A 22,883-nucleotide genomic window follows, 5' to 3' on the forward strand; every position below is an offset into this window, starting at 1 on the left:
GGGTGTGACTAATGAGGCCAGGGCCCTGGCTAATGCGACCTTAGTTTTGGTTCAGAAAATATGGTCACCCTACATAGGCTGCAAGCAGAGAGGAGGCTGCTGAATGCTAATCCTGTTCTATGTTCTTTAGAGAATAAAGTCTCTGGTGACCGAGGACCCAAACCCAACTTAGTCCGAGTGAGTCTGGTCTGAGGTGAGACACAATGCAAAGCACACAAAGGAGCCGCAGGCCAAGTCTCCCAGAGTTGTGTAAAAAGTCACAAGGCTGCCCCTACAATCCCATACTGGGCTAGTGAACTGGACGGGCTCGCAAACTCCTCTGCCGTCTGCTCCTCACACACCAGCTGCTACCAACCCCTCAGTCCTGCCCCATGCACCAGCCTTTAACTGCCCCCAGCGCCTGTATCCCTTCCTCACCCACCAGCCCTGTCCCACGCACAAGCCCCTATCAGCTCCGCTGCCCCGCCCCCCACATTCTTCGCTAGTCTACAGGGACAAGTGAGCCTGGCGCAGCGCATGCGCAGTGGCTCCAAATGTCCTTTGCTGATTCGGCCTCCCAGTAGCAGGGGGCGAGCCAGGCAACAGGGACTGCGTTGCGCATGCGCTCGGTCGGAACACGCACGATCTCTTCCGGAAGCCTGTGATTGACAACACACGATACCGGAAGCACTGAGAGGCCGCTTCCGGTGTCGGAGATACATCCTGCGCGGGCGGCCCCGTGAGCAGTTGGGCGCGTGCGTGACGGTGACGCTGCCAGAGAGCGCCCGTTGCCGTCTGGCTGTCCTCGGCAAGGTCGCGTTCCCGGGGCTGCGCGCGCGGCCGCCGCGGGGCCCGGCATGGCGGGCTACTCCCCCGACGAGAAGCTGCGGCTGCAGCAGCTGCGCGCCCTGCGGCGCCGCTGGCTGAAGGACCAGGAGCTGAGCCCGCGCGAGCCCGTCCTGCCCCCGCCGAAGCTCGGGCCCGTGGCCGCGTTCTGGGAGCGCTTCCTGCAGCCCGGCGGCTTCTGGCGGCACAAGGTCAGCGCGGCCCGGCCCTGCCCGGCTGGGGGAGCCGGGACCCGGACTTAGGCCTTTGCCCAGGGGAGTCGAGAAGGCCGAGACTGGAGGGGCGCGTAAGAAAGAGCCACAGACATCCCTGAAGGAGGGGTCTGCCGCGGGCTGCTCGGCGCTGGGTTTATTTCGCCAGCAATGGAGGGTGTCACGGCCTCCGTTTGCCAGAAGCTGGGGATGGGCCGCGGGAGAGGGGTCACTTGATGATTCCCTCTGGGGGCACCTGGCATTGGCCTCTGTTGGAAGACGGGATATTGGGGTGTTTGGACCTGTGGTCTGACCCAGTGTAGCTGTTCTTATGTTAATCCTACTTTGCTTGGGAAGGTGGGTTTCACCCTGAGACAAATTAGACTCAGATGGTTCCCCTCCTTCCTACTGGGAGCTCCCTCCCCCATCCTGGGGCAGCCTAGACTAGAAGGGAGCACCAGCCCCTTTCCCTCTCCCCTGCAAGTCTTACTACTACAGGGGATACCTATCTTGGGGCAGAGCCACCACCTTGTTCCCTATGGAGGCTTCTTAACTACATTCTAGAGTTATTTTTCCCTAATAACCCCATGCAAACCAAAGTGCTTCATACCCTTAAGCTATGTCTTCGCTGCTGCGGAGATTGACGTGGCAGTCAATTTTCTGGTGTTTTATTTAGCGAATCCTTTCTAGACCTGCTAAATTAAACTCTGGAAGATCGACTCCCACAATGTCAATTTCTGCAGCAGTCGCAAGGAAAGCTGACAGGAGCATTTTTCCCATCAACCTCCCATTGTGGGGTCGATGATGAAACATGATGTAAGATGTGTTGGCTCCAGCTATGTTGTTTTCGTAGCTGGAGTTGTGTACCTTAAGCCAACCTTCCATCTTTAGTATAGATGAGATCTTAGCAGAGTTTCTCCATAGGGATGTTAAATTTCAGATTAATTAATCAAATAGTCGAGATTTCCATCAACTATTAAATTAGTGTGTAAGGGCATCTCCACCATTTAACTATAGCAAGAGCCCCACTGGTTTCTTATGACAGTTTGAAAGTGGAAGCCCTGCAAGGATTGTGGGGGCTTCCTTTAGAAATGTGCAAGAGCCCCACAGGGCACGCAGACTCCCCAGCTGCATTTCAAAGCACGCAGAGCCCGGCGTCAGCTGGGGAGTTCCCAGCTGACCCCTGGCTCTCTGTGGCATTTCAAAGCAGCAGCGTAGCATGGAACCTGGGGTCAGTGAAAGATTCTGAGTACCCCACTAACCCCAGGCTCCATGAATGTTCTTGGGGACTCTTGTACATTTCAAAGCTTGCGTGCAGTTGGAGCATGGAGTCAGCGGGACTTCCCGCTGGCCCTGGGCTGCACAGAGAGTTCTGCATTCCTCCTTTGAAATGTACAAGAACCCCAGAAATTCCATCGACTACTCGACTAGTAAATTAGTCGTTAGTTAAAATCCTTACTGATTACTTCATGATTCTATAATCTTATATATCCCTGTCAGGGGATAGACCCTGGTTCTGCCTATTGTTACCCCATGCATTTCTAAGTGGATGGAATTTTCTGTTCAGTGTGTAATGAAGATGGCAATTTGTGTCTTTTCTGTATTTTTTAAGTGAGAAAATCAAAGATAACACTGGCCTCTCTCCTGGCCTCAATTACATGTATTGTTTCTGTGTATTAGTCCTGGGGGAATTCTGCAGTTGCATTTGGAGTAAAATTGCAGTATTGCTTCAAAACTGGTATATGGCTGTTAAAACTGAAAATAGTCTTTCAGTTTTAAAAAAAGCAAGAGATCAAGAAACGATGGTGACTAGACATCATTGCCATCTGCTGTACTTTTTGGCTTCTCTCTATATAAATAATAGTAACATTTAAGGAAAAATAACATGCATTTTCACGTTTATTTCCAGACTTTCCAGGTGTACAAAGCTAGTGCATTTACTGTAATGTATCTGCTTATTCCTGCCTGGGTTATTCACTACTATGTCAAATACCATGTACTGGTAAGTAAAGAAACCTGCATGTTGTATTTGTGTGTAGAAGGTGTATGCTTGACCCTGCAAATGCCATTTACTTCCCTATCTTGGAATAACTTTCACTTTTCTCCTTTTAAATAAAAACATCTACAAAAAACACACCACCTGACATCTGCCATGAAATAAAAACTTAAGGATTACTGCACCGGAGAACTCTTTTCACTTTATTTTTGTCTGAATACACTTCAGTGGTTTAAAAATGTTTCACTTGCAGGATTTTAAAACTATGCACTACTTCTGTTTTTCTGATTCAGTAGACAAATATAATTTGTTGGCACATTTTATCTTGAAGTATATAAAGAAACAAATTTCTGTACTTTTTGAGATGAAGACAACTGTTTTTATTTTCATGCTGCTTAACCAGGTGTTTGACTTACATTTTTCTTAAAAAAAAAAAAAACCTTCAGTCCATTCAGTTGCTTGGTTCTTGACACTCTCTTCATCTCTAGGCATGCTGAGGCATCTTAGGTAGGATTGGTCCTCCCTAGGGCAGGGGGCTGGACTTGATGACCTCCTGAGGTCTCTTCCAGTCCTATGATTCTATGAGCAAATATATGCACTAGGGTTAAGCATGGAGCATTATACCTGCCTGCAGTATTGATACTACAGTTAAAATAAGAAAAAAACTGCTTTATGAATGGGCCCAGATTATAGAAGTTGGGAGCTCTGTATATTCTGGAAATTGGCCTCTTCCCATCTTTGGTAAACTAGACAGTAAAGTTCACCTGCCTTGTACTTATCTGACCCAACCCAGCTCTCTGAATGCTTCTCACATCCCGCATACATGCCAGTAACCATTTAGTAGCCTCAACAGACATGCCAGTAGCCCTGACATAGATCCTATCCATTGTAACCCCACATGCCACAGCCTTTCTGGCTCCCTCCAGTTTACTTGATCTATCAACAAGCTGTGACAGGTAATTGTGCTGAGTATCTGTGGCCTGTATCTAGTCACCAATGACTCCAGTGTAACCACTGAAATTACATGCATTTTAATCTCTCTGCTAGGTACAGATTGAGGCAATTTGCTACATCGTGGTAGTCATTGACTTGAAGGGGGGGGTCCTCCACTTTTCCTCCTAGCCACCCTGCTGCTGCCTGGGACTCTGCTTTCCCCATTGGGGGGTGGGTAAGGGAAAGGGATCCGCTCTTGTCTCCTGGCAGTTACGCTGCTGCTGCCGTGGTGTGGACTCCATGCTCCGCCCAATGGCCCCGCTGCCACCAAGGATTCTTTCCCAGTGGCCCCACTGCCACCAGGAGCTCTGCACTGTGCCAAGCAGCCCCACTTAAGTCAGCTCTGCACTGTGCCTACCCTAATCTGGCAATGCTCCTGGCCTCACAGGGTCACCCCAACAATGCCAAACCAGGGATACTGCGGAACTACGGAAGTCTAGATTATAGTGTGTCAATCTGTATAAAATCATAGTCATAGAACACTAGAACTGGAAGGGACCTCAAAAGATCATGGAGTCCAGTCCCCTGCCCACACGACAGGACCGAGTGCCATCTAGACAGACATCTATCAGGGATGGTCTAACCTGCTCTTAAATATCTCCAGTGATGGAGATTCCACAGCCTCCCTGAGTCATTTATTCCAGTGTTTAACCACCCTGAGAGTTAGAGCATTAGGAAAAAGTTCCTATCTAAACCTCCCTTGCTGCAGTTTAAGCCCATTGCTTCTTGTCCAATCATCAGAAGCCAAGGAGAACAATTTTTTCACTCTTCCTTGACACACCCTTTTAGATACCTTAAAACCGCTATCATGTCCCCTCTCAGTCCTCTCCTTTCCAAACTAAACAAGCCCAATTCTTTCAGTCTTCCTTCATAGGTCATGTTTTCTAGATCTTTAATCATTATTATGGCTCTTCTCTGGACCTTCTCCAATTGCTCCATCTTTCTTGAAATGTGATGCCCAGAACTGGACCCAGTACTGCAATTGAGGCCTAATCAGCACAGAGTAGAGCAGAAGAATAACTTGTTGTGTCTTGCTCACAGTACTCCTATTAATGCATTCCAGAATCACGTTTGCTTTTTTTGCAACAGCATCACATTGTTGACTCATATTTAGCTTGTGTTCTGCTATGACCCCTAGATGCCTTTCTGCAGTACTCCTACCTAGACACTTGCCTCCCATTCTGTATGTGTGAAACGGTTTGTTCCTTCCTAAGTGGAGCACTTTGCATTTGTCCTTATTAAACTTCATCCTATTTACCTTATACCACTTCTCCAGTTTGTCCAGATCATTTTAAATTATGACCCTATCCTCCAAAACACTTGTAACCCCTCTCAACTTCGTATTATCTGCAAACTTAATAAGCATACTCTCTATGCCAGTATCTAAATTGTTGATGAAGATCTTGAACAGACCCTATGGAATCCCACTTGTTACACCCTTCCAGCAGGATAAGGAGAATATCAAGGTTATTAATTTCCCATTTAACTTTCTAGAACAGCTAGGCTGGATTCTCAGTCTTGAAAAGGTAACACTTTTAGCATCCGAAAACTTGGAAATGCTTACATAAATTTTTCAAAGCAATAATTGCAAATGGAAAAATCCATTAAGTTGCATTTAGTTTATTCTGGAGGAAACCAGATTTTTCACAACCCATGTTAGAGCTACATGTTGTAATTAATGTTTGCAGAGTATATCCCCCTTATGTCTGGACAATTTGATATTGGTTCCTCTGTATCTGAGTGGGTAACCTAAGGGTCACATCTAATCCATGGCTTAATTTGCTCAGACCCAAGGAAGTCTTCGCACCATGGGCCAGAAGCCCCAAACCACAGCACTTCCCTGCAGGACTGGACTGCAAGCGATGGCTCGTTCCACTGTAGGGAGAAGCCCCAAGCCTCAGTGTTCTCTCTGTGGGGCTGGAACATGGCATGTGCCAATTTAACTATGATGTTGTGAAGGGCGTTGTGAGTTTTGTTTTTGCTTCCCGTTTCTCCCCCCCGAGAGCTGATGAGTAGTGAGGGGTATTTGGTGTTTTGTCTCTTGCTTTTGTGTTGCCCCCAACTGACTCTTCTGTGGGTCAGAGGCCCCTAATGGAAAAAAGGTTCCTCACCTCTGCTCTATATTTGGTAAGACAAGATTAGTTCAATTGTATAAGCCTTAATGATCAAGAGGATAACTTGTTTGGTTTGTAGCTGGCTTGTACTCTGGTCTTTCTCACTGCTGTTTCCTTTAATAGTCACTGACAACAAGCTCCATGCTGTCTGCAGAAGTAATAACCCCATCACTGACAGTCAAGATTCACTGAACATTCTCATTAGTACCCAGGAGAGCCTTTTCATAGAGACTGGTTCTGTTAAAGGAGTTTAATTCTCTATACATCTGGTTTTAAAATAAGAATAACCTAGTGGAGAGCCATGCTTAATATTAATTGGATTCAATACTTCACCTGGTTAGTGATGTTTCTAATCAACCATTTTTCATAAAGTTTATCCTGACTATTCTGTTTTTTATTGCAGAAAAAGCCATATGGTATTGTTGAAGTGAAGCCCAGAATATTCCCAGTGAGTATTAATTAAAATTAATATTTTCTCTTGGCATGTCAGCCTCATAGGTAAAACAGATTGGAAGGCAGTGTATGGGAGGGGAGAAGTGGGTACGCCAACACACAGGAAATAAAAATGATTATTCAGTACTTTGGTTAGTTGGTACAAAGAGTTGTTAAATGCTAAGGAAAACAATGTGATATAGACCTTTAGAAACATCAATATTATCTTTAAAATGGGTAATATACTCCTGAAAGCTTGTTTTACCAACAAAAGCAGTCCAGTAAAAGATATTGCCTCATCCATTTTGGGTCTCATGAATATAACAGTACTTTATGCACTTACATATCATATTTTAGACAATGATTTGACCCATCACAAAATATTCACCATGATGTTTCTGATTTCATTAGGGTGACAGAATTCTAGAGACAGGAGAAATAATCACACCAATGGAAGAAGAGTCTACTGGTCATCACTGAAGGTGTTAAACTCTAGCTTTGTTCCTAAACAAATGTGTTAAATATTTCCAGATATGTATATAAAACAATAAAGTTGTCTTTGAGACTCCCATTTTCTTGTTTCCTTCTGGGTGTATCAAAGACCATATCTAGATCCAGCTATAGTGCAGAGAATAAATGGCAAATTTAGAAAGTTACACACCTAGTAACAAACTGTTCATGACTGACTGTATGACATGGACTCTAGTAACAGATTTTTAATCCAATTTACTAGTAGTAATACAATCTTTTTGTCATAATAGGCAATAGATAATCTACATTTTAGCAATGAATTGTATATCTGTAGTCCTATAATTGTATTAATCAAACAGGATGGTACAGAGGAGAAAAAAAAAGCTCAGCAGGTACACAAGTGCAATGAAATTTAGAAAGCATTTTGGAAAGTATCTGTACCACTTTTTAAAAAGTGAGTTTTGCCCACAAATCTCATGAGTCTATATATTTTGGTTAGTCTCTAATGTAACATAGGACCACTCATTTTTAAAGTTACAGACTATCACAGTTACCACTTCAGTAGGATACTATTGAGAAATGTTAATATTTATATTTCATTTATTGTGGAAGTTCTACCTAAACTGAGCACTCACGCAGTATTGTGAAGTTCATAAACTTTACAAAATGTACTGTTATTTTTTTGCAAAAATGATCTGTATGAGGAGTTTTGGTACAACATGATAGCTTTAATAGTATGAATCAACAGCAAGATAAGTAAATAGAAACAAGCTGTGACAAATAGTGATTTGTACGTGTTTCTATGAATGCTTGTTCCTTTCAGAAACTAACCTTATGTTAAATACTCAATCCATTTAGTTGATTAGCACCATTCCTAAGCCACCCTTGGATCTGACTATTTCTGAAGGTTAGAACATAATGTCACTAGAAGATAATGTGAGTTATGTTACAGCAGGGGTGGGCAAAAGTCTCTCAGCAGGCTGGATCCAGCCTGCCTTGGGCTTTGATCTGGCCTGTGAGGCAAGTCCAGGCCCTGCCCCCTAATCGGCATGTGCAGCAGGAGAAAGAGCTCAGCCCCACCCCTCCTCCCCCCTCACAGCCTCTGGAGAGGAGGCAGCGCTGGGGTTGAGGCTTCTCAACAGGGCCAGCCCCAGGCTGCGTGGCCGTGGTAGAGGCACCTCTGGGGCTGGCCCCGGGCTATGGTTGGGTGTGTCTGGGTCGGCCCTGGGGGTGTGTGAGCGTGCTACCAGCGCCTCCAGGGCCGGCTCCAGAGCATGCACCTCTGGTTTCTGGGGCGGCCTGGGGACACGTGGTTGAGATGCTTCTGGGGCTGGCCCCAAGATGTGTGGCCACGGCACTGGCACCTCTGGGTGCATGATCATGGCAGCGGTACCTACAGCCTCGGGTGGCCTATGGCCACGGTGCCTTGGGGCTAGCCCCTGGACTGTGTGGCTGTGGCAGTGATGTCTCCGACCTCCTGCCCCCTCACTCCCCCCCCCCCCCCCCCAGACCTGGCACCCTCAGCTTGCTCCGACACTTTCCCTTGTTCCTGCTCCCTCTACTTGGCCAGACACCCTACTCCCAACCTGCTTCTGCACTCCAGCTCCCTCCCAGATCCTGCACCCCATCTCTAGCCTACTTGCTGGCAGCCCTGTCTCGCACACTGAACTAATTTTTATCCCTACCCCAGAGCTTACCGGGGGGGGAGGGGGGGTCCATAAAATCCACTTACTCTAGAATACCAGAAAAGTAAATCTGGGCTATGGAAAGCCCTGAACTTCAGTTCTCTCCTTCCCTTCCCCTCACCTCATGAGGCTGAGGCACCAGAGGAGTGAGGTCTCTCATTTGGGGCCACATCAGTGAGCGTTGGGGGGTTTTGGAGAAGTCTTTTGCTTCTCACTTGTATGGCCCCCAACTGATTCTTTTGAGGATCAGTGACCCCAGATCCAAAAAGGGTTCCCCAACACTGACATAGAGGAAAACATTGAAATCTTCTGTGTTGGACATAATATTTTACTTTATTTAAAACTAGCAGAAATACCAGTCTTCGCCTGGGGCAAATATAGTAAAAAGTGTGATAAATGAACTATGTCAATGACATAGCATATTTCATTGGAAATTTGTTTTTCTTATATATATTACTTTAAGAAATTAACGTAGCTAATGATGTGCTTACAAAACAACAAATCCCATAGGGTCTCTTTTCTCAATGCCCACAAATCAGGAAGGCCGATCTTCCCTTAAAGCAGTGGTCACCAACCAGTAGATCGGGATCTACTGGTAGATCTTGGAGCTTCTGACAGGTGATCTTGACTAGTTTGACCCAGAGGCTATCAAGTGCTGGCACTTCAACTGTCCGTCCCCCCACTGCTGCTCATGTCCTGCCCTTTGCCTTGGAGCTGCCCCTCCCTAGGGGGAGCCCCCTGCTTGCTGGGCAGGGTTGGGGAGGGAGAGGAGTGCTGATGTCAAGGTGCCCCCTCCCACTCTGTATCCTTTCTCCACAGAGCAGAGAGGGGGCACAACAGGACCTGGGATAGAGCAAGTTTGCTGGCTGCTTTAAAAAGTGGGCCAGGGCAGGGGTGAGCCTGCCTTAGCCCCACGGAACCACCAGCAGTGCCCAGAAGGAGCCCACATCCTGAACTCCTACCCCAGTCATGAATCTTCTACTGCACCCCAAGCTCCTGCCCTAGCCCAGAGCACTCCTGCATCTAAACGCTGTCCAGAGCCTGCACCTAGAACCCCTTTCTGCATACCAACTGCTCCACCTGAGCAACTCAGAGCCCCTCACACTCCACATCTCTGAATCCAAGACCAGAGCCTGCACCCCAGCCCTCTGCCCCAGCTGATGAAAGTGAATGATGATGGGCAAGGAAGGGAGAATAGAATGAGCAGCAGCAGGGCCTTACAGAAGGGGCAAGAAGGAGGTGGGGCAAGAGTATTTACATTTGAGGTAGATCTTGGATTGCACTTAAATTCAAAAAGTGATCTCACACTTAAAAAGGTTGGAGACCACTGCCTTAAGGACTCTATGCAAACCAATGCCTACAGCCTCCTTGCCAGAAGCCCTGAGAAATGGAGGGGACATCTCCTGGGCTCTGCAGCAGCAGAAAATCACTGCTCCCTAAGTAGCCACTCCCCGAGTGCCTTCAGTGCATGCTCCATGCGGTAACCTGAATGGACTTCCTAGCGGCAGCTGGACTGGTTGCATTGATCAGACAAAGTGAAACACTTTCAGACCAGGTGCATTTAGTGATATCTAGATCAGAACATGTACCTGAATGTACCTGTTCTAATGAAAATAGACTGTTCTGAGTGTACTGTGACCTCCTCAGGCTCTGCGCTGCTCATAACCTTGTCCTCCTACCCACCTCCTCTTTGTACTGTGAGCTGAATCCTGCAAAGTGCATAATGCCTATGACACTTGCTGATAACCAGGGCTCGACAAACTAGAATCTACTTGCCAGTGGCAAGCAGATTTCAGCCGTGCACCCCATTTACCGACAGCACATGCATGCGCAGGGCGGGGCTGGCAAGTGGCTTTCGCCACTGTTTGTCAAGCCCTGCTGATAACGCACACAGCCCTGCCAGGAGGGCAAGTGGTGGGATGGCTTGTTTGGGAGTTGGAGGAGGGAAACAACTTTAATTTTCAGAAGGGGTTCAGTCAGAGCCTGGCTGTGTAAAGATGTTGAGAGGCTGTGATAGCTGGAGGCTTCTCCCAGCCACAATTAGCAAGGCTAGACCCCAGCCAGCATAAACCACATTCGGGTTTGTCCTGGAGACCAGCTGGTGCCCTAGTATAGGGGAAGTTGCTGATTCTCTGCCCCACTGCAGCTTCTCCCCCATGGCCTTTCTCTGGATGGTGCCCACATGCTTTATCCTCTAGGATCTCTTAGTTGCAGTTTGTGACACACTTAACAGAAGAGTCCAACAAATGCCTATGATCAGGCACTACTAAAAGCTAACTATCAGTGGGCCCAATTGGGGCTCTGGGGGAACCAATTTTGAGATATAACCAATCCAGTTATTGAAGTTAGGAAATCAGTAGCATCCATGCAAAATTTGGTGTTTCTAGATCTTATTGTTTCTGAGATCTTTCAGGACAAACAAACACATTTTCAGAAATATTTAGAATATTGTTTGATAAACTATCATGAGAAAGTTAAAACATTTAATCTGTTCCATAATTTAAATTGAAGTGTTCTTACTAGCAGCAGCTGGTTCAGAAAATAGTCACCATAGCCAGCTGGGTAGTTTTCAACCCTGCCCCTTCCTCTCGAGAATCCACCCTTTCTGGGTCGGCCTGCGACCACTTCCGAAATTTATGAAGTGGCCCCCCTTCCAAAATTATTGTCCGCCCCTGTGTTAGTGACTAATAATATGACCAGCACTTTGAGACATAGTCAAGATACCAGACACATCTTCCCGTTTCTAAACACAACGGCTATGTCTACACTGGCATAAATTTCCAAAAATGCTTTTAACGGAAAAGTTTTCCATTAAAAGCATTTTTGGAAAAGCACGTCTAGATTGGCAGGATGCTTTTCCGCAAATGCACTTTTTGCTGAAAAGCGTCCGTGGCCAACCTAGATGCGGTTTTCCGCAAAAAAGCCCCGATCACCATTTTCGCGATCGGGGCTTTTTTGCGGAAAACAGTATTGTGCTGTCTACACTGGCCCTTTTGTGCAAAAATCTTTCGGAAAAAGACTTTTGCCCGAATGGGAGCAGCATAGTTTTTCTGCAAAAGCACTGATGAGTTTACATGAGATCGTCAGTGCTTTTCCAGAAATTCAAGTGGCCAGTGTAGACAGCTGGCAAGTTTTTCCAGAAAAGCTGCTGATTTTGCGGAAAAATTTGCCAGTCTAGACACAGCTACTTGTTTGAGGTTATTATAGTTACACTTGCTCAACCCATCAACATAAACCATTTCTGCAATCAATTTTAGTTTAAAAGCATTACTATGGATAAGTTGTTACTGATAATGGCTGAATAAAATTATGTGGGTCAATACTATTGATTAAGGATATTAAATTTCAATTAATTAGCTAATTGAGTTAATAGACTTTTCAATTAGTCAGTAAGGGGGAGGAGGGCACTGACTATCCCCACTGCACCTCTGCCTTTAAATACATAGAGGCAGCAAGATGGGGGGAACTGCGAGTAGTCAACTTGACTAGCCAGTAAGTCTAAGCTTACAGGGTAGTCAACTGTTCGACTACTTCTCCATCCCTAGTATTGATGTGAGCTGAAAAAATACGTTGTCATCCTTAACTAATGCCATACCAATAGATTAAAACATGTACTATATTTTAAACATTGCACAATCTTTACCGAAGACATTGAGTCTATAAAAGAAGAGACAACAGAACATATACTTGGTGTACAATTCTTCCTTGGCTGCTTCTTGGTATGATATTCATTTTCTAAATTGGCTTATTTAAAAAAGTGTCACACTATATAAATTGCTCATATTTCTGTGGATTCTCTTAATTGTGTAAACTTGATTTTTCTTTAAGCCTATCAAAGTTGAATTATGGGGTCAAGTCATAACATCTGAAATTGTTATGCCGGAATAAGTCATTTTCTGCCTTCCTAGTTGGTTTTCAGTGTTTAGTTGTGAAAATCCAGATGCTGTCAGTCTTTAATATTTCCTTTACAAATTCAGCCATTGAGTGGGATAATCCTTTTCAAGTTGCCACTGCGCTGCTATTCTTGATGCGTAGATAACGTATCCCCAGGAGAGTAATACAATGGCGAGAAGAATCTGTCAGAAGAAAACACAGTGTTGGGAAAGCGATAGAAATGTAGCCGTGTTAGTCTGGGGTAGTTGAAGCAAAATGCAGGACAATGTAGCACTTTAAAGACTAACAAGATGGTTTATTAGATTAGGAGCTTTCGTGGGCCAGACCCACTATTTGATCTGAGGAAGTGGGTCTGGCCCACGAAAGCTCATCATCTAATAAACCATCTTGTTAGTCTTTAAAGTGCTACATTGTCCTGCATTTTGCTTCAGTGTTGGGAAAGGTGCCGCTGTGCATTGCCCAGGTGCACGCGCACCTGCCCGTGAACAGGGGTCGGATCTTTAAACCCTTCTCACGATGAGGACGATTTTCACCGGCCCGGCGGAAGAGTGGCGGCGCCCACCCGACACTAGGGAAAGGCGGGTGCGAGGGGGCGGTGCTGCGGGTGGGGGCGGCCCGCGCGAGCAGGGGGGTTCGTGGCTCCGGGCAGGAACCGCAGACGGGACTGGCCGCCCAGCTGGGCCGGGCTCTCCGGGTCCTTGGCGTTGGAGGGGGGGGCGGTTCAGGCGCGAGCCGCGTTCGTTCCCCCAGGCGGGGCCGGGCCGGGGGCGACGCAGGCGCCTACCAGCGAGTAAAGCCTGTGTCGGGCGCGGCGGCTTAGCGGCGCCATGGCGCTGGCAGCAAGAACCGCGTAGGGGCGGGGCCAAGGGAGATCACCAAGGAGACGGAGCTGGACGGGCACGTGCTCCCAACCGCTATCGTTGGTTGGGCCCGGAAGCGAAGCGCGCTGGATTGGCGGGCAGTGAAGTATCTCTGGGACGATGCCGCCCGCACCTAAGATGGCGGTCACGTGGTCAGCGTTCTGCGCGGGAGGCGCTGGAAGTCGTGGAGTTCCGAGCTCCAAGCCGTTTCCGGTCCCAGCAGCCCTTGCGGGGTTTCCGTCTTGCCCAGGGCCCGGCCGTCTCCTTGTGCAGCGAGCGGGTGGCCGGGCCGCGGCTGTCATGGCTGACCCGCTCAATTACCTCACAGACCAGGGCCGCCGCCGCCGCCTTCGTCATGGGGGGCAAGAGCCGCGGGCGGGGCCCAGCCCCGGCCGCTGCCGCCGCCAGCGACTCAAAGCGGCGGAGGCGGGGCAGTCCCGCGGCGAGGGGGAGCCGCCCGCCCCGGACAGCGGCGCCGCGGTGAGTAAGCGGCCCGGGGGGAGGGAGCCTGGGTCGTGCCTGGGGAAGGAAACGTCTTTCTGCTTTGCTGGGAAGCGCGAGCGCCTCCGGGTTTGGAATTTGGCCCCGTGGCAGGGGTGGGCCCGGTGCTGGTTCCGGGGCAGAAGGGGAACGTACAAATCTGGGAAGGTTTCAAGTTTGGGGCAATAATTCCGTTCATACGTGCTCGGTGGAGACCTGTGAGTTTCACGGTTAAATACTGGAACTCCCGGGCTGTCAGCGTTCCCTCTGCCTCTGTTCACCAGCCTGGAGCAAGAGCAGCCTGCCTCCAATCTGGCGGGTTGGCAGAACCAGATCTAGGTGGGCAGGGAGAAGGCGTAGAGCGGGTTAAGGAGCCTGGAGCTGTGGTGGGTGGCAGGGGGGACTGTTTGGTGAAGGGTAGTAACTGAGATAGGTATAGGGTTTCGGAGCAGTGGGATGGATGGGGACTGGCTGGGCAAGTAGCTACGGAATAAATTGAAATTGACTAGGTAAGGTGACTAGATCAAGGTGATGTGTGAGGGCAATTTAGACTGAGATCAGATGAGATTCAGAAGTTGGTGGGAGGAGTGTGAGGGAGTTTAGGCTGGTAATTAAAGACTATCAAAATGCATGTGCAGAAGGGGGCTGAATTCTAGCATTTTCCAACTTTGCAGCAAGTAGCAACTTTGCAACTTTAACATTATTTTAACATAGATTTTTGGCGTACATTACACTTGAACCTCTGGGTGTTCCTGATCTGGGAACAACTGTGGTAGGACCCTGCAGTCGGGAGGAGGTGGTGGTTCTATGTGCTGAGAATCCTCTACCCCTAGCTAGGGGAATGGCAGGACAGTGAGAAGCTTCTATGGAGACTCCTGTACTGGCAGGGTAAGGGGCATGAACCCATGTGTGCCACCAGGAGCAGGGCACCAGGTAAGCGCCCCACCTCTAGCCCCCTCCTGCCCTCCGTGTTCTGAAAAATACCCTAAACTGACATACCATGTTTCCCAGAGTTGCAAGATTGAAGAGGTTCAAGTGTATTTGCTACATCATTAATACACTTTCCTTACATCACAATTACTGGTGGTAGTATAGAAAACAAAAATAATAGTAGAATTAATAGGGTGGTCAACCTGATCAGATGCTAGAAAATTAGCCACCTTTAAAAATTTATATAAAAAACCACTGTTATATGACATCTAACTCAGTGGTCCCCAACCATTGGAGGTTGCCGGGTGCCAGGGGGCGTGGCCGTTCGCCCGCCAGGTGCCAGAGGGCGGGGGCACTTGCGCGCCCGGGGTTGGCGCTCCCCACCCACCCCAAGCACCGCGTGCCCAGGGCTGGCGCTCCCCCCCCCCCCCCAAGCGCCATGCGCCCAGAGCGCGGGCGGCCAATCCGCGGCGCTCCCGGGGTCGGCACTCGCCGTGTGCCCGAGGCCGGCTCCGGCACCATGCATGTGCCATGGGCCAGGCCAGCCCCGAGCACTTGGCGGGTGCACACAAATGCCCCCGCGGGTATGGTGTTGGGGACTGATGATCTAACTGCTATGGCACCCGCGGGCACCGTGTTGGGGACTGATGATCTAACTACTATGATCAACATCTTGATCTTTTGTGGAAATACCCAACTGACGATACCCTCTCTAATACAGAAATATTCAACCACTATAATTATTTACCTTTTGCAATAATATAATAATAATTTGAAAACTCAAACTCTCTACCCAAAACAAGAAGCTTGGCATAGTGGCAGTCTGAATTCCTAAGTGATAGAAATGTAGCCGTGTTAGTCTGGTGTAGCTGAAACAAAATACAGGACTATGTAGCACTTTAAAGACTAATAAGATGGTTTATTATATGATGAGCTTCGTGGCCAGACCCACTTCCTCAGATCAAATAGTGGAAGAAATATTTTCTTCCACTATTTGATCTGAGGAAGTGGGTCTGGCCCACGAAAGCTCATCATATAATAAGCCATCTTGTTAGTCTTTAAAGTGCTACATAGTCCTGGATTTTGAGTTCCTAAGGGTTGTGTCTGAAGAGTCATCTGGTTGCTTGGTGATGTCAGTGTTGACAAAAGTTGTTCTAGAAATCCTGCAACCCTTAAACTGGTCTTTAAAAAAATACCATAAAACAGAAAAAGGGGGCTCTTTTAAAGAGAACTTTAAAAATAGGGCTTTTTTAAAGGGAACATCTCTTAAGTTCTTTGTTACTTTAAACAAATGTATTGTGTAAATGCAATTGATGGTTAGTCACAATCTACTCAGTGTACCTATTTAAAAATAAATGCCCAAAATAAATATACGTTGTCAACAGAAGTCATTGTCTGCTGTAACATGTCACATGAATTAAAATGAAAGTGTAGAAGTGTTGTTGAAACAGTGATCCATCTGCTCATTGAAGAATTTGAGGCATCTTAAAATGATTGGTGGCTAATGGTAAACATGATGCTTCTTCATATTTTCCCACCACTTTGCAACAAGGATTTGCAACAATTCATTCAGATGCGCTTTGGCTTGTGGACAAATCAAAAATTGATTGATATTAGAAGTGGGGAGAGTGGGATGTTTGTGAGCTAATGGCTCCATTAGCTCACAAAATTCCCACTCTCCCCACCTCTAATATCATCAATTCACAGACACTTACCTTCCTTCCTCTCCCTCCCCCCCCCCGCATCCCCCTCCTGTTCTGAAATGTGATTTGTCCTTTTCATATGTGTTCATTTTTTTTAATTGTATCCTTTGGTATATATGGTTGTGACTATTTTCTTCCACTATTTGATCTGAGGAAGTGGATCTGGCCCACAAAAGCTCATCATTTAATAAACCATCTTGTTAGTCTTTAAAGTGCTACATTGTCCTGCATTTTGCTTCAGCTACCCCAGACTAACACGGCTACATTTCTATCACTATTTTATCCAGAAGGGATTGCAGAGGATCATGAAAAAAGATAGAGAAAATAAAAAAACAGTAGACACTAACATGGAGTGCAGAACAAACACTAAAATAGACTAACCGAACTGTTGGAGTATAAGCTTCATCTGACAAAGTGCGTCTTTGACCACGAAAGCTTATGCTCCAACACTTCGGTTAGTCTATAAGGTGCCACAGGACTCCTCGCTGCTTTTGCAGATTCAGACTAACACGGCTACCCCTCTGATACTAAACACTAAAATGAAGACGAGAGTTATTGAAAATCAGAAAGAATGGGAGTAACTCTAACATTAGTGATTTACATTTTTTTCGGTTATTGGGAATTGTGAGTCATCAAAACTTAGAGGTGAATAACTAAAATGTGTGTTGGTTATCCACTGAGCAGACTATAGAATAATAAATCAACTTGCTGTTGTGTATGGATCTTAAAATATTTGGGGACACAGCTACACTTAAAAATAAAGACTCTAGAGAGAGTCTCAGAATCTGGCCCATTAGGCAGAGATGGCATAAATCAGGGTAGTTCCACTTGTGTGAAGACTCTCTAGTTTACACAATTTGAGCATCTGGTCTCATGTATATTTCCAATTATTTCTTTGCTCTGTTTACATCAGGATGTTGTTTAATTGCCAATATTTCCTAAATTTCTGTGAAAAAAGATGCAGCTGGAGTTAAGTTTACACAGTTACACCTTAAATTCTTCTGATGGGTTAGCTGCATTTGCTGCTGTTTATGCTTTATTTTTGACTATCAGAAAAAACGTTATAAGCTTATGTGGGTTTTTCTGCTTATTTTCATAGTATTTCTTTATACGGAAATGTTCAGCAAAATTTTTTTTTTTTTTTTTCTTTTATAGAACATGATATCATCAAGTGAGGAGTTTACAGTGGATAGCAGCTTTTCACCGAAAGCTGGCACAAGCAAGCTGCATCAGACAGTGCCAACAGATACATCTCCAGATTCTAAATGTCCAATCTGCCTGGACAGATTTGACAACGTGGCCTACTTAGATCGTTGCTTGCATAGGTTCTGCTTTCGTTGTGTACAGGAATGGTCAAAAAACAAAGCTGAATGTCCACTCTGCAAACAGCCTTTCCATTCTATCTTCCATTCAGTGAGAGCTGAAGATGATTTCAAGGAGTATGTACTCAGGCCTTTACAGAATGGCTCTTTTGCTAGTCCTGATGGGCGGAGATTTCGTTACCGTACTACGTTAACAAGGGAACGGCATACACCAGCTTATCCTCGAAGAAGTTCCTCTTCTCGAAGGACAGTGTCACCTCCAGATAATGGGATATTATTTGAAGGATTATCCAGTCAACCAGTACGACAAAGAGATGGAGGAATTCATCAGATGATTAGACGGCTTGCATCAAGGAGACAAGCTAGTGCAGAGGGTAGGTCACTGCGGCAAATTCAAGAACAAGATATAATTAATTTCCGAAGAGCTCTGTATCGTTCTGGTGTGCGTGTTAGAAATATTCAAGATGGTGGTCGTTACAGAGACATTTCAGCTGAGTTTTTCCGCAGGAACCCTGCCTGTCTTCACAGATTAGTTCCATGGCTAAAGCGTGAGTTAACTGTCCTGTTTGGTGCCCATGGATCTCTAGTCAATATTGTACAGCATATCATTATGAGTAATGTGACTAGATACGATTTGGAAAGTCAGGCCTTTGCTGATGACTTAAAGCCTTTCTTGCTCCATCGTACTAACCACTTTTTACATGAATTCATCAGCTTTGCCCGATGTCCTTTTAACATAGAGGCATATGACCAGCATGCCAATTATGATTGTCCTGCTCCTTCATATGAAGAAGGAAGCCAGTCGGAATCATCTGTTATTACGATATCTCCAGATGAAACAGATTCTCAAGAACCAGATCATAATGCATCCACGACTAGTGTTGGTCGAGCACCCTGGGATGATGAAACTCCAGGGCCATCGTATTCCACCTCAGAGCAGGTTCATGTTGCCATGGCTTCTCCTTTGGATACTTCAGAAACTTCTGATGAAGAACCTACTAGAAATGGAACCGAGCTGCAAGGGCAGTTACAAGATAATACAGCCCCAAATGGTGAGAGTGATTCTTGTTCAGACAACTGCGTCATTGTTGGGTATGTTAAGCCCTTAGCTGAAAGAACACCAGAACTTGTTGAGCTGTCCTCAGACTCTGAAGAGTCAGTTGATGATGGGAAAAGCGAAGATGTGAAGAAATCACAGCCCATCCAGTTTCATGTTTTTAGTGTCAGTGATGCTAGTGGGTGTTCATCACCTTGCTCTCCTATGTCTAAGGATGGTAAATGTAGCCATAAAAGCAGCGCCTCACCCTCACGTAAGAAGATGCAGTCCAAAAAGATTGAGGAGGATGTAAATAAACCAAAAGATTCATCTACAAAGGACTCATTACAAAGTTCTTCTACAAGACGGGATAGGATGTGCTCTCCATGTAGCCACAGATTATCCAGGAGGAGGAGGTCAAGGAGTTCAGAATTATATTCACAGCATTCTCACTACAGAGACGGCCATGGCCAGAGAACTAGAAGGAAACAAGGCAGCAAAGAGAGGTTAAAAAGTGGACCATCAAGAAGCAGAGACAGTAGCAGACATAGGAGTAAAAAAGACAAGAGGAGATCAAGACCTCGAGACATAAGTTTATCTAGAAAAAGCCAGACCATGTCTCTAAGTAGTGAGAGCACTATATCTAGAGATGTAAGCAGGTCCCGGTCCCGGAGTAATGACCATAGCAGAAGAAGATCAAGGAGCAGAGATAGCGATCATTATTATATGAGAGATAATTACCAAAGTAGATACCAGTGGGAATACACTTTTTACAGTAGAAACATGGACAGAGATGGTTATGAATCCTCATACAGGAGGAGAACTGAGGCAAGAGCTCATTATTCAAGGCAATCTGCTAGTCCAGAGTACAGAATACAATCGTTTTCTGAAAGGACAAATACTCGAAATCAGAGAGGTCACAATGAAAGCCGGTATTATTACTATGAAAGACACCGATCAAGGAGTCGATCCAGTAATAGATCTCGGACTACTTCTGATAGAATGCGATGTGAAAAGCCTGGTGGAAAAAGGAAATACAAAACTCGCCACTTGGAGAATGCACACAAGGAGAATGAGACACGTTCGTGTGAAGTGAAAGGAAGTGACCTCCAGAAGCCTTTGTCAAAATATAGTGGTTGCTACAAAAATGAGGACAGCATTTTAGACAATCAAGCCAGTGTTGGGACTAGGCATAAAAAGAGGAAGAAGAAGACAAGAAGTCCAAGTGTAGAGATTATTTATGAAGGAAGAGCGACTGATACAACCAGACATCATAAAAAGAAAAAGAAAAAGCACAAGAAGAAACACAGGCGACATCATATGGGTAACTCGTCACATTCTTCTCCAGTTGTGATTACAATTGACAGTGATAGTGATAAGGAGACTGCAATACAAGAAAACACTGAATGTGACAGTAATATCTCTTGGACAACTACAACCCAGATATATGAGAGAGATAATGAGACTCCATCCCCTGTCCTGGGAACAAGTGACTGTAAGGATGAGGACACAGTTGCTGGTGAAGGTGGATTGCTGGACAAGGATTCTTGTATTAATATCACTAGGGGGGACTTAGCTGATGAAATTGGAAATGTAGGTTGCCAATTTCAGGAAATATCAAATGAGCAGGCTCTTGCAGTGGCAGATGGTGGTAGTGCATCTGACATGGGAACTCCTCTGAGCAATGTTGAAATTATACAAACTGAATCAAGTCAGTTGCCTTCTTCCAGAGCATCATTTGTAGGGAATTCGGAGAGACCTCCTTTGATACTAAGGCTGCCAAAGAGACTTATTGACAGATCCTATTGGCTTGACTCCCCAGAAAAAAAGATGTAACAGGTTTTACACTGAACCATTTTAAAACAATGAAATAGTGCAAACAAAACACTTAATGTGGTTTGTGTGTGTTAAGACTTTCAGGGCGTGGGAAGTGTCTGAGAAATGTGTATTAAAAAAAATCCTTGAATGTATGCACTTTTAAATCCAAGAAAACAGAACGTTGCTAGTAGTTTAACTTTTTTCTTTTTTCTTTTTTCAGAATAAGTGTATAAGCTTTTAGAAGTAGTAATTTCATAGACACACACTGTATTCACATTGTGTAAAATATATTCATGGACTCTTTAATTGTATTCTTAAAAACAACAACAACCTTAAGTCAGAAAATCTATTTTCTCATGGTTGATCTTATTTTATAAAAGAAAAGTTGTATAATTTACATAACAAATTCATGTTTAATTCCGCCATCAATTTAATCTGCATGGTTTAGCTTGACCTTTGCCAAAAAGGTGTTTATGCCTTCTGTACTACAAACGTTGACCCAGACTGCCATTGAAGTAAACATGAATTCTGTAAGAGTCACAATAAAGCAATAAGAAATCTTTTAGATCAGATTTTGAATCAAATGTAATATTTACTTTTGAGGCATATATGTCTTTAAGTCTGGTATAACTTAAAAGTGCATTAGGAAGACTCCTGGATCTGAGCTGGTAATTTAAAATGACAAGTTTTGCAGATCACATACCTGTGCATCACCATATTTTTTTTCTACATACCATCTTCAGTCTCATAGGGTATATGCTGCAAAGAAAAACACCTAGTGCAGCATCTCCAAGCCTGGGAGATGACTTGGGCTCAGACTGTGAAGCTAAAAATAGTAATGTAGACATTTAGGCTCAGACTGCAGCCTGGGCTCTGAGACTTTCTCTCTACCCTTACCAAGTTCCAGTGCTTGGGTTCCCACCTAAACATGAATGCCTATGTTGCAGTTTTTAACCTCGCAGTCTGGGTCCTGTGAGACCAAGCCAATTGACTTGGTGCCTTCTGACCTTTCAGTCAGGCACATATTCTAAGTATAAGATCAAATCATGTATTTTTATTTTTTTTCCCTACTGATTTCTCTGTGACTAAATTGCAGTAAGTTAGAGGGCTATTTAACTATATTTTCATTTTCTAAGATGATCAAAAGACAGTCTGAGTGTGTAATTGAAAACAGTTGTTGAAATTCAAATTTACTCAGCTCCTGCCACTGTTTAAATGGGTTTCTGACATTACTGATGTGTAACAGGGAATAAAAACCACATTATAGGCCATTTGGTTACTTACAGCGGTTCTCTAACTTCTCATATTGACAGCCTGTCTTGCACACAGCAAACCTGATTCTCTGCCTGTCCCTCTCTTGTAAATAACATTTTTGTATTTAATGCTACTTCAAATGCTAAATTTATGGCACTGTATAAAATGAGTTTACTTTTTCTCACTGCTTTTAAATTAAAACACATTTTATTGAATTATTGTTATAAACAGAATAGTTACTTTTTAAAATAGCTACTGTTTAATATCGGGAGGCTACAAAAAATTCATTATCACGTTTCCCAGCAGGCCGAGGGCATGTCTATACTACAAAACAAAAGTGGACTTAAGTTACATTGACATACAACTACTGCAGTAACTAAATCAGTTCAGCATGATCACATTAGCTCTTCTTGTTGGCAGTGTGCATCCTCACTAGGAGTGCTTGTATGGCCTGTCAGTGTGGGGCACTCTTACCCAGAGCTCTGCTGTCTGGAAATGACAGCCCAAAGCCCACTATGCATGGAGACTGATAGCTCTCATCCCTTTATAATAATCTTGTCACCTCTGAGAACCTCTGACTTTCCATGTGTTTCAAATAGCAGGGATCTTTCCCTTTTTCACTGGTATGTGTTGGAAGTCTAAAGTCAGTTTACTGCCATTCTCTCTGTGGGGAAAAAAAATTGGTTTATTGGGGGGAAAAAATCCATTGTTTTGCTTTTACAAAAGGAAAAAACACCCATCATCCTAAACTGTAGCTTGGAAAAAAAAAAAGAGAGAGAGAAGTGGGCATGTAAGTTGGTCCGTGTGGATGCGAGTCTAAATCCTGTTGTTCAGAAATTGCCTTTCAATGTCTGAAATGTTCAATGTGTGTATGAGTCC

General features: G+C 45.2%; 3 protein-coding genes across 3 annotated transcripts; 2 read left to right on the forward strand and 1 right to left on the reverse strand.

Annotated features, from left to right (window-relative positions):
• The first annotated feature begins 674 nt into the window (after positions 1–674).
• Positions 675–7,122, forward strand: NDUFB6 (NADH:ubiquinone oxidoreductase subunit B6). The gene is made up of 4 exons (XM_075931452.1): positions 675–1,016; positions 2,926–3,018; positions 6,523–6,567; positions 6,963–7,122. Exons 1-4 carry the CDS (start codon positions 837–839, stop codon positions 7,029–7,031), a joined length of 387 nt encoding a protein of 128 aa, XP_075787567.1. The 5' UTR covers positions 675–836; the 3' UTR covers positions 7,032–7,122.
• A 5,271-nt stretch (positions 7,123–12,393) lies between these two features.
• TZMP1 (transition zone microprotein 1) lies at positions 12,394–13,519 on the reverse strand. Its single transcript, XM_089779174.1, has 2 exons — positions 13,386–13,519; positions 12,394–12,783 (listed from the first exon to the last, which is right to left on the reverse strand). Exons 1-2 carry the CDS (start codon positions 13,428–13,430, stop codon positions 12,673–12,675), a joined length of 156 nt encoding a protein of 51 aa, XP_089635300.1. The 5' UTR covers positions 13,431–13,519; the 3' UTR covers positions 12,394–12,672.
• Positions 13,520–13,581: 62 nt separating this feature from the next.
• Positions 13,582–22,219, forward strand: TOPORS (TOP1 binding arginine/serine rich protein, E3 ubiquitin ligase). The gene is made up of 2 exons (XM_075931448.2): positions 13,582–13,941; positions 17,730–22,219. The coding sequence occupies exons 1-2, from the start codon at positions 13,582–13,584 to the stop codon at positions 20,766–20,768; spliced, it is 3,399 nt and encodes a 1,132-aa protein (XP_075787563.2). The 3' UTR covers positions 20,769–22,219.
• Positions 22,220–22,883: the final 664 nt, after the last annotated feature.

The sequence above is a fragment of the Pelodiscus sinensis genome, chromosome 6, assembly GCF_052426305.1.
Source record: "Pelodiscus sinensis isolate ZL-2025 chromosome 6, ASM5242630v1, whole genome shotgun sequence".
NCBI lineage: Eukaryota > Metazoa > Chordata > Testudines > Trionychidae > Pelodiscus > Pelodiscus sinensis.

Excerpts from the sequence above, each read along its gene's own strand:
- NDUFB6 (XM_075931452.1), top strand. The coding sequence starts at position 837 with ATGGCGGGCTACTCCCCCGACGAGAAGCTGCGGCTGCAGCAGCTGCGC. Across the intron at positions 3,019-6,522 it reads ATGTCAAATACCATGTACTG|AAAAAGCCATATGGTATTGT; the intron begins GTAAGTAAAGAA and ends TTTTTATTGCAG. Across the intron at positions 6,568-6,962 it reads TGAAGCCCAGAATATTCCCA|GGTGACAGAATTCTAGAGAC; the intron begins GTGAGTATTAAT and ends TGATTTCATTAG.
- TZMP1 (XM_089779174.1), bottom strand. The coding sequence starts at position 13,430 with ATGGCGCCGCTAAGCCGCCGCGCCCGACACAGGCTTTACTCGCTG. Across the intron at positions 12,784-13,385 it reads GACACAGGCTTTACTCGCTG|ATTCTTCTCGCCATTGTATT; the intron begins GTAGGCGCCTGC and ends TTCTTCTGACAG.
- TOPORS (XM_075931448.2), top strand. The coding sequence starts at position 13,582 with ATGCCGCCCGCACCTAAGATGGCGGTCACGTGGTCAGCGTTCTGCGCG. Across the intron at positions 13,942-17,729 it reads CCCCGGACAGCGGCGCCGCG|AACATGATATCATCAAGTGA; the intron begins GTGAGTAAGCGG and ends TTTCTTTTATAG.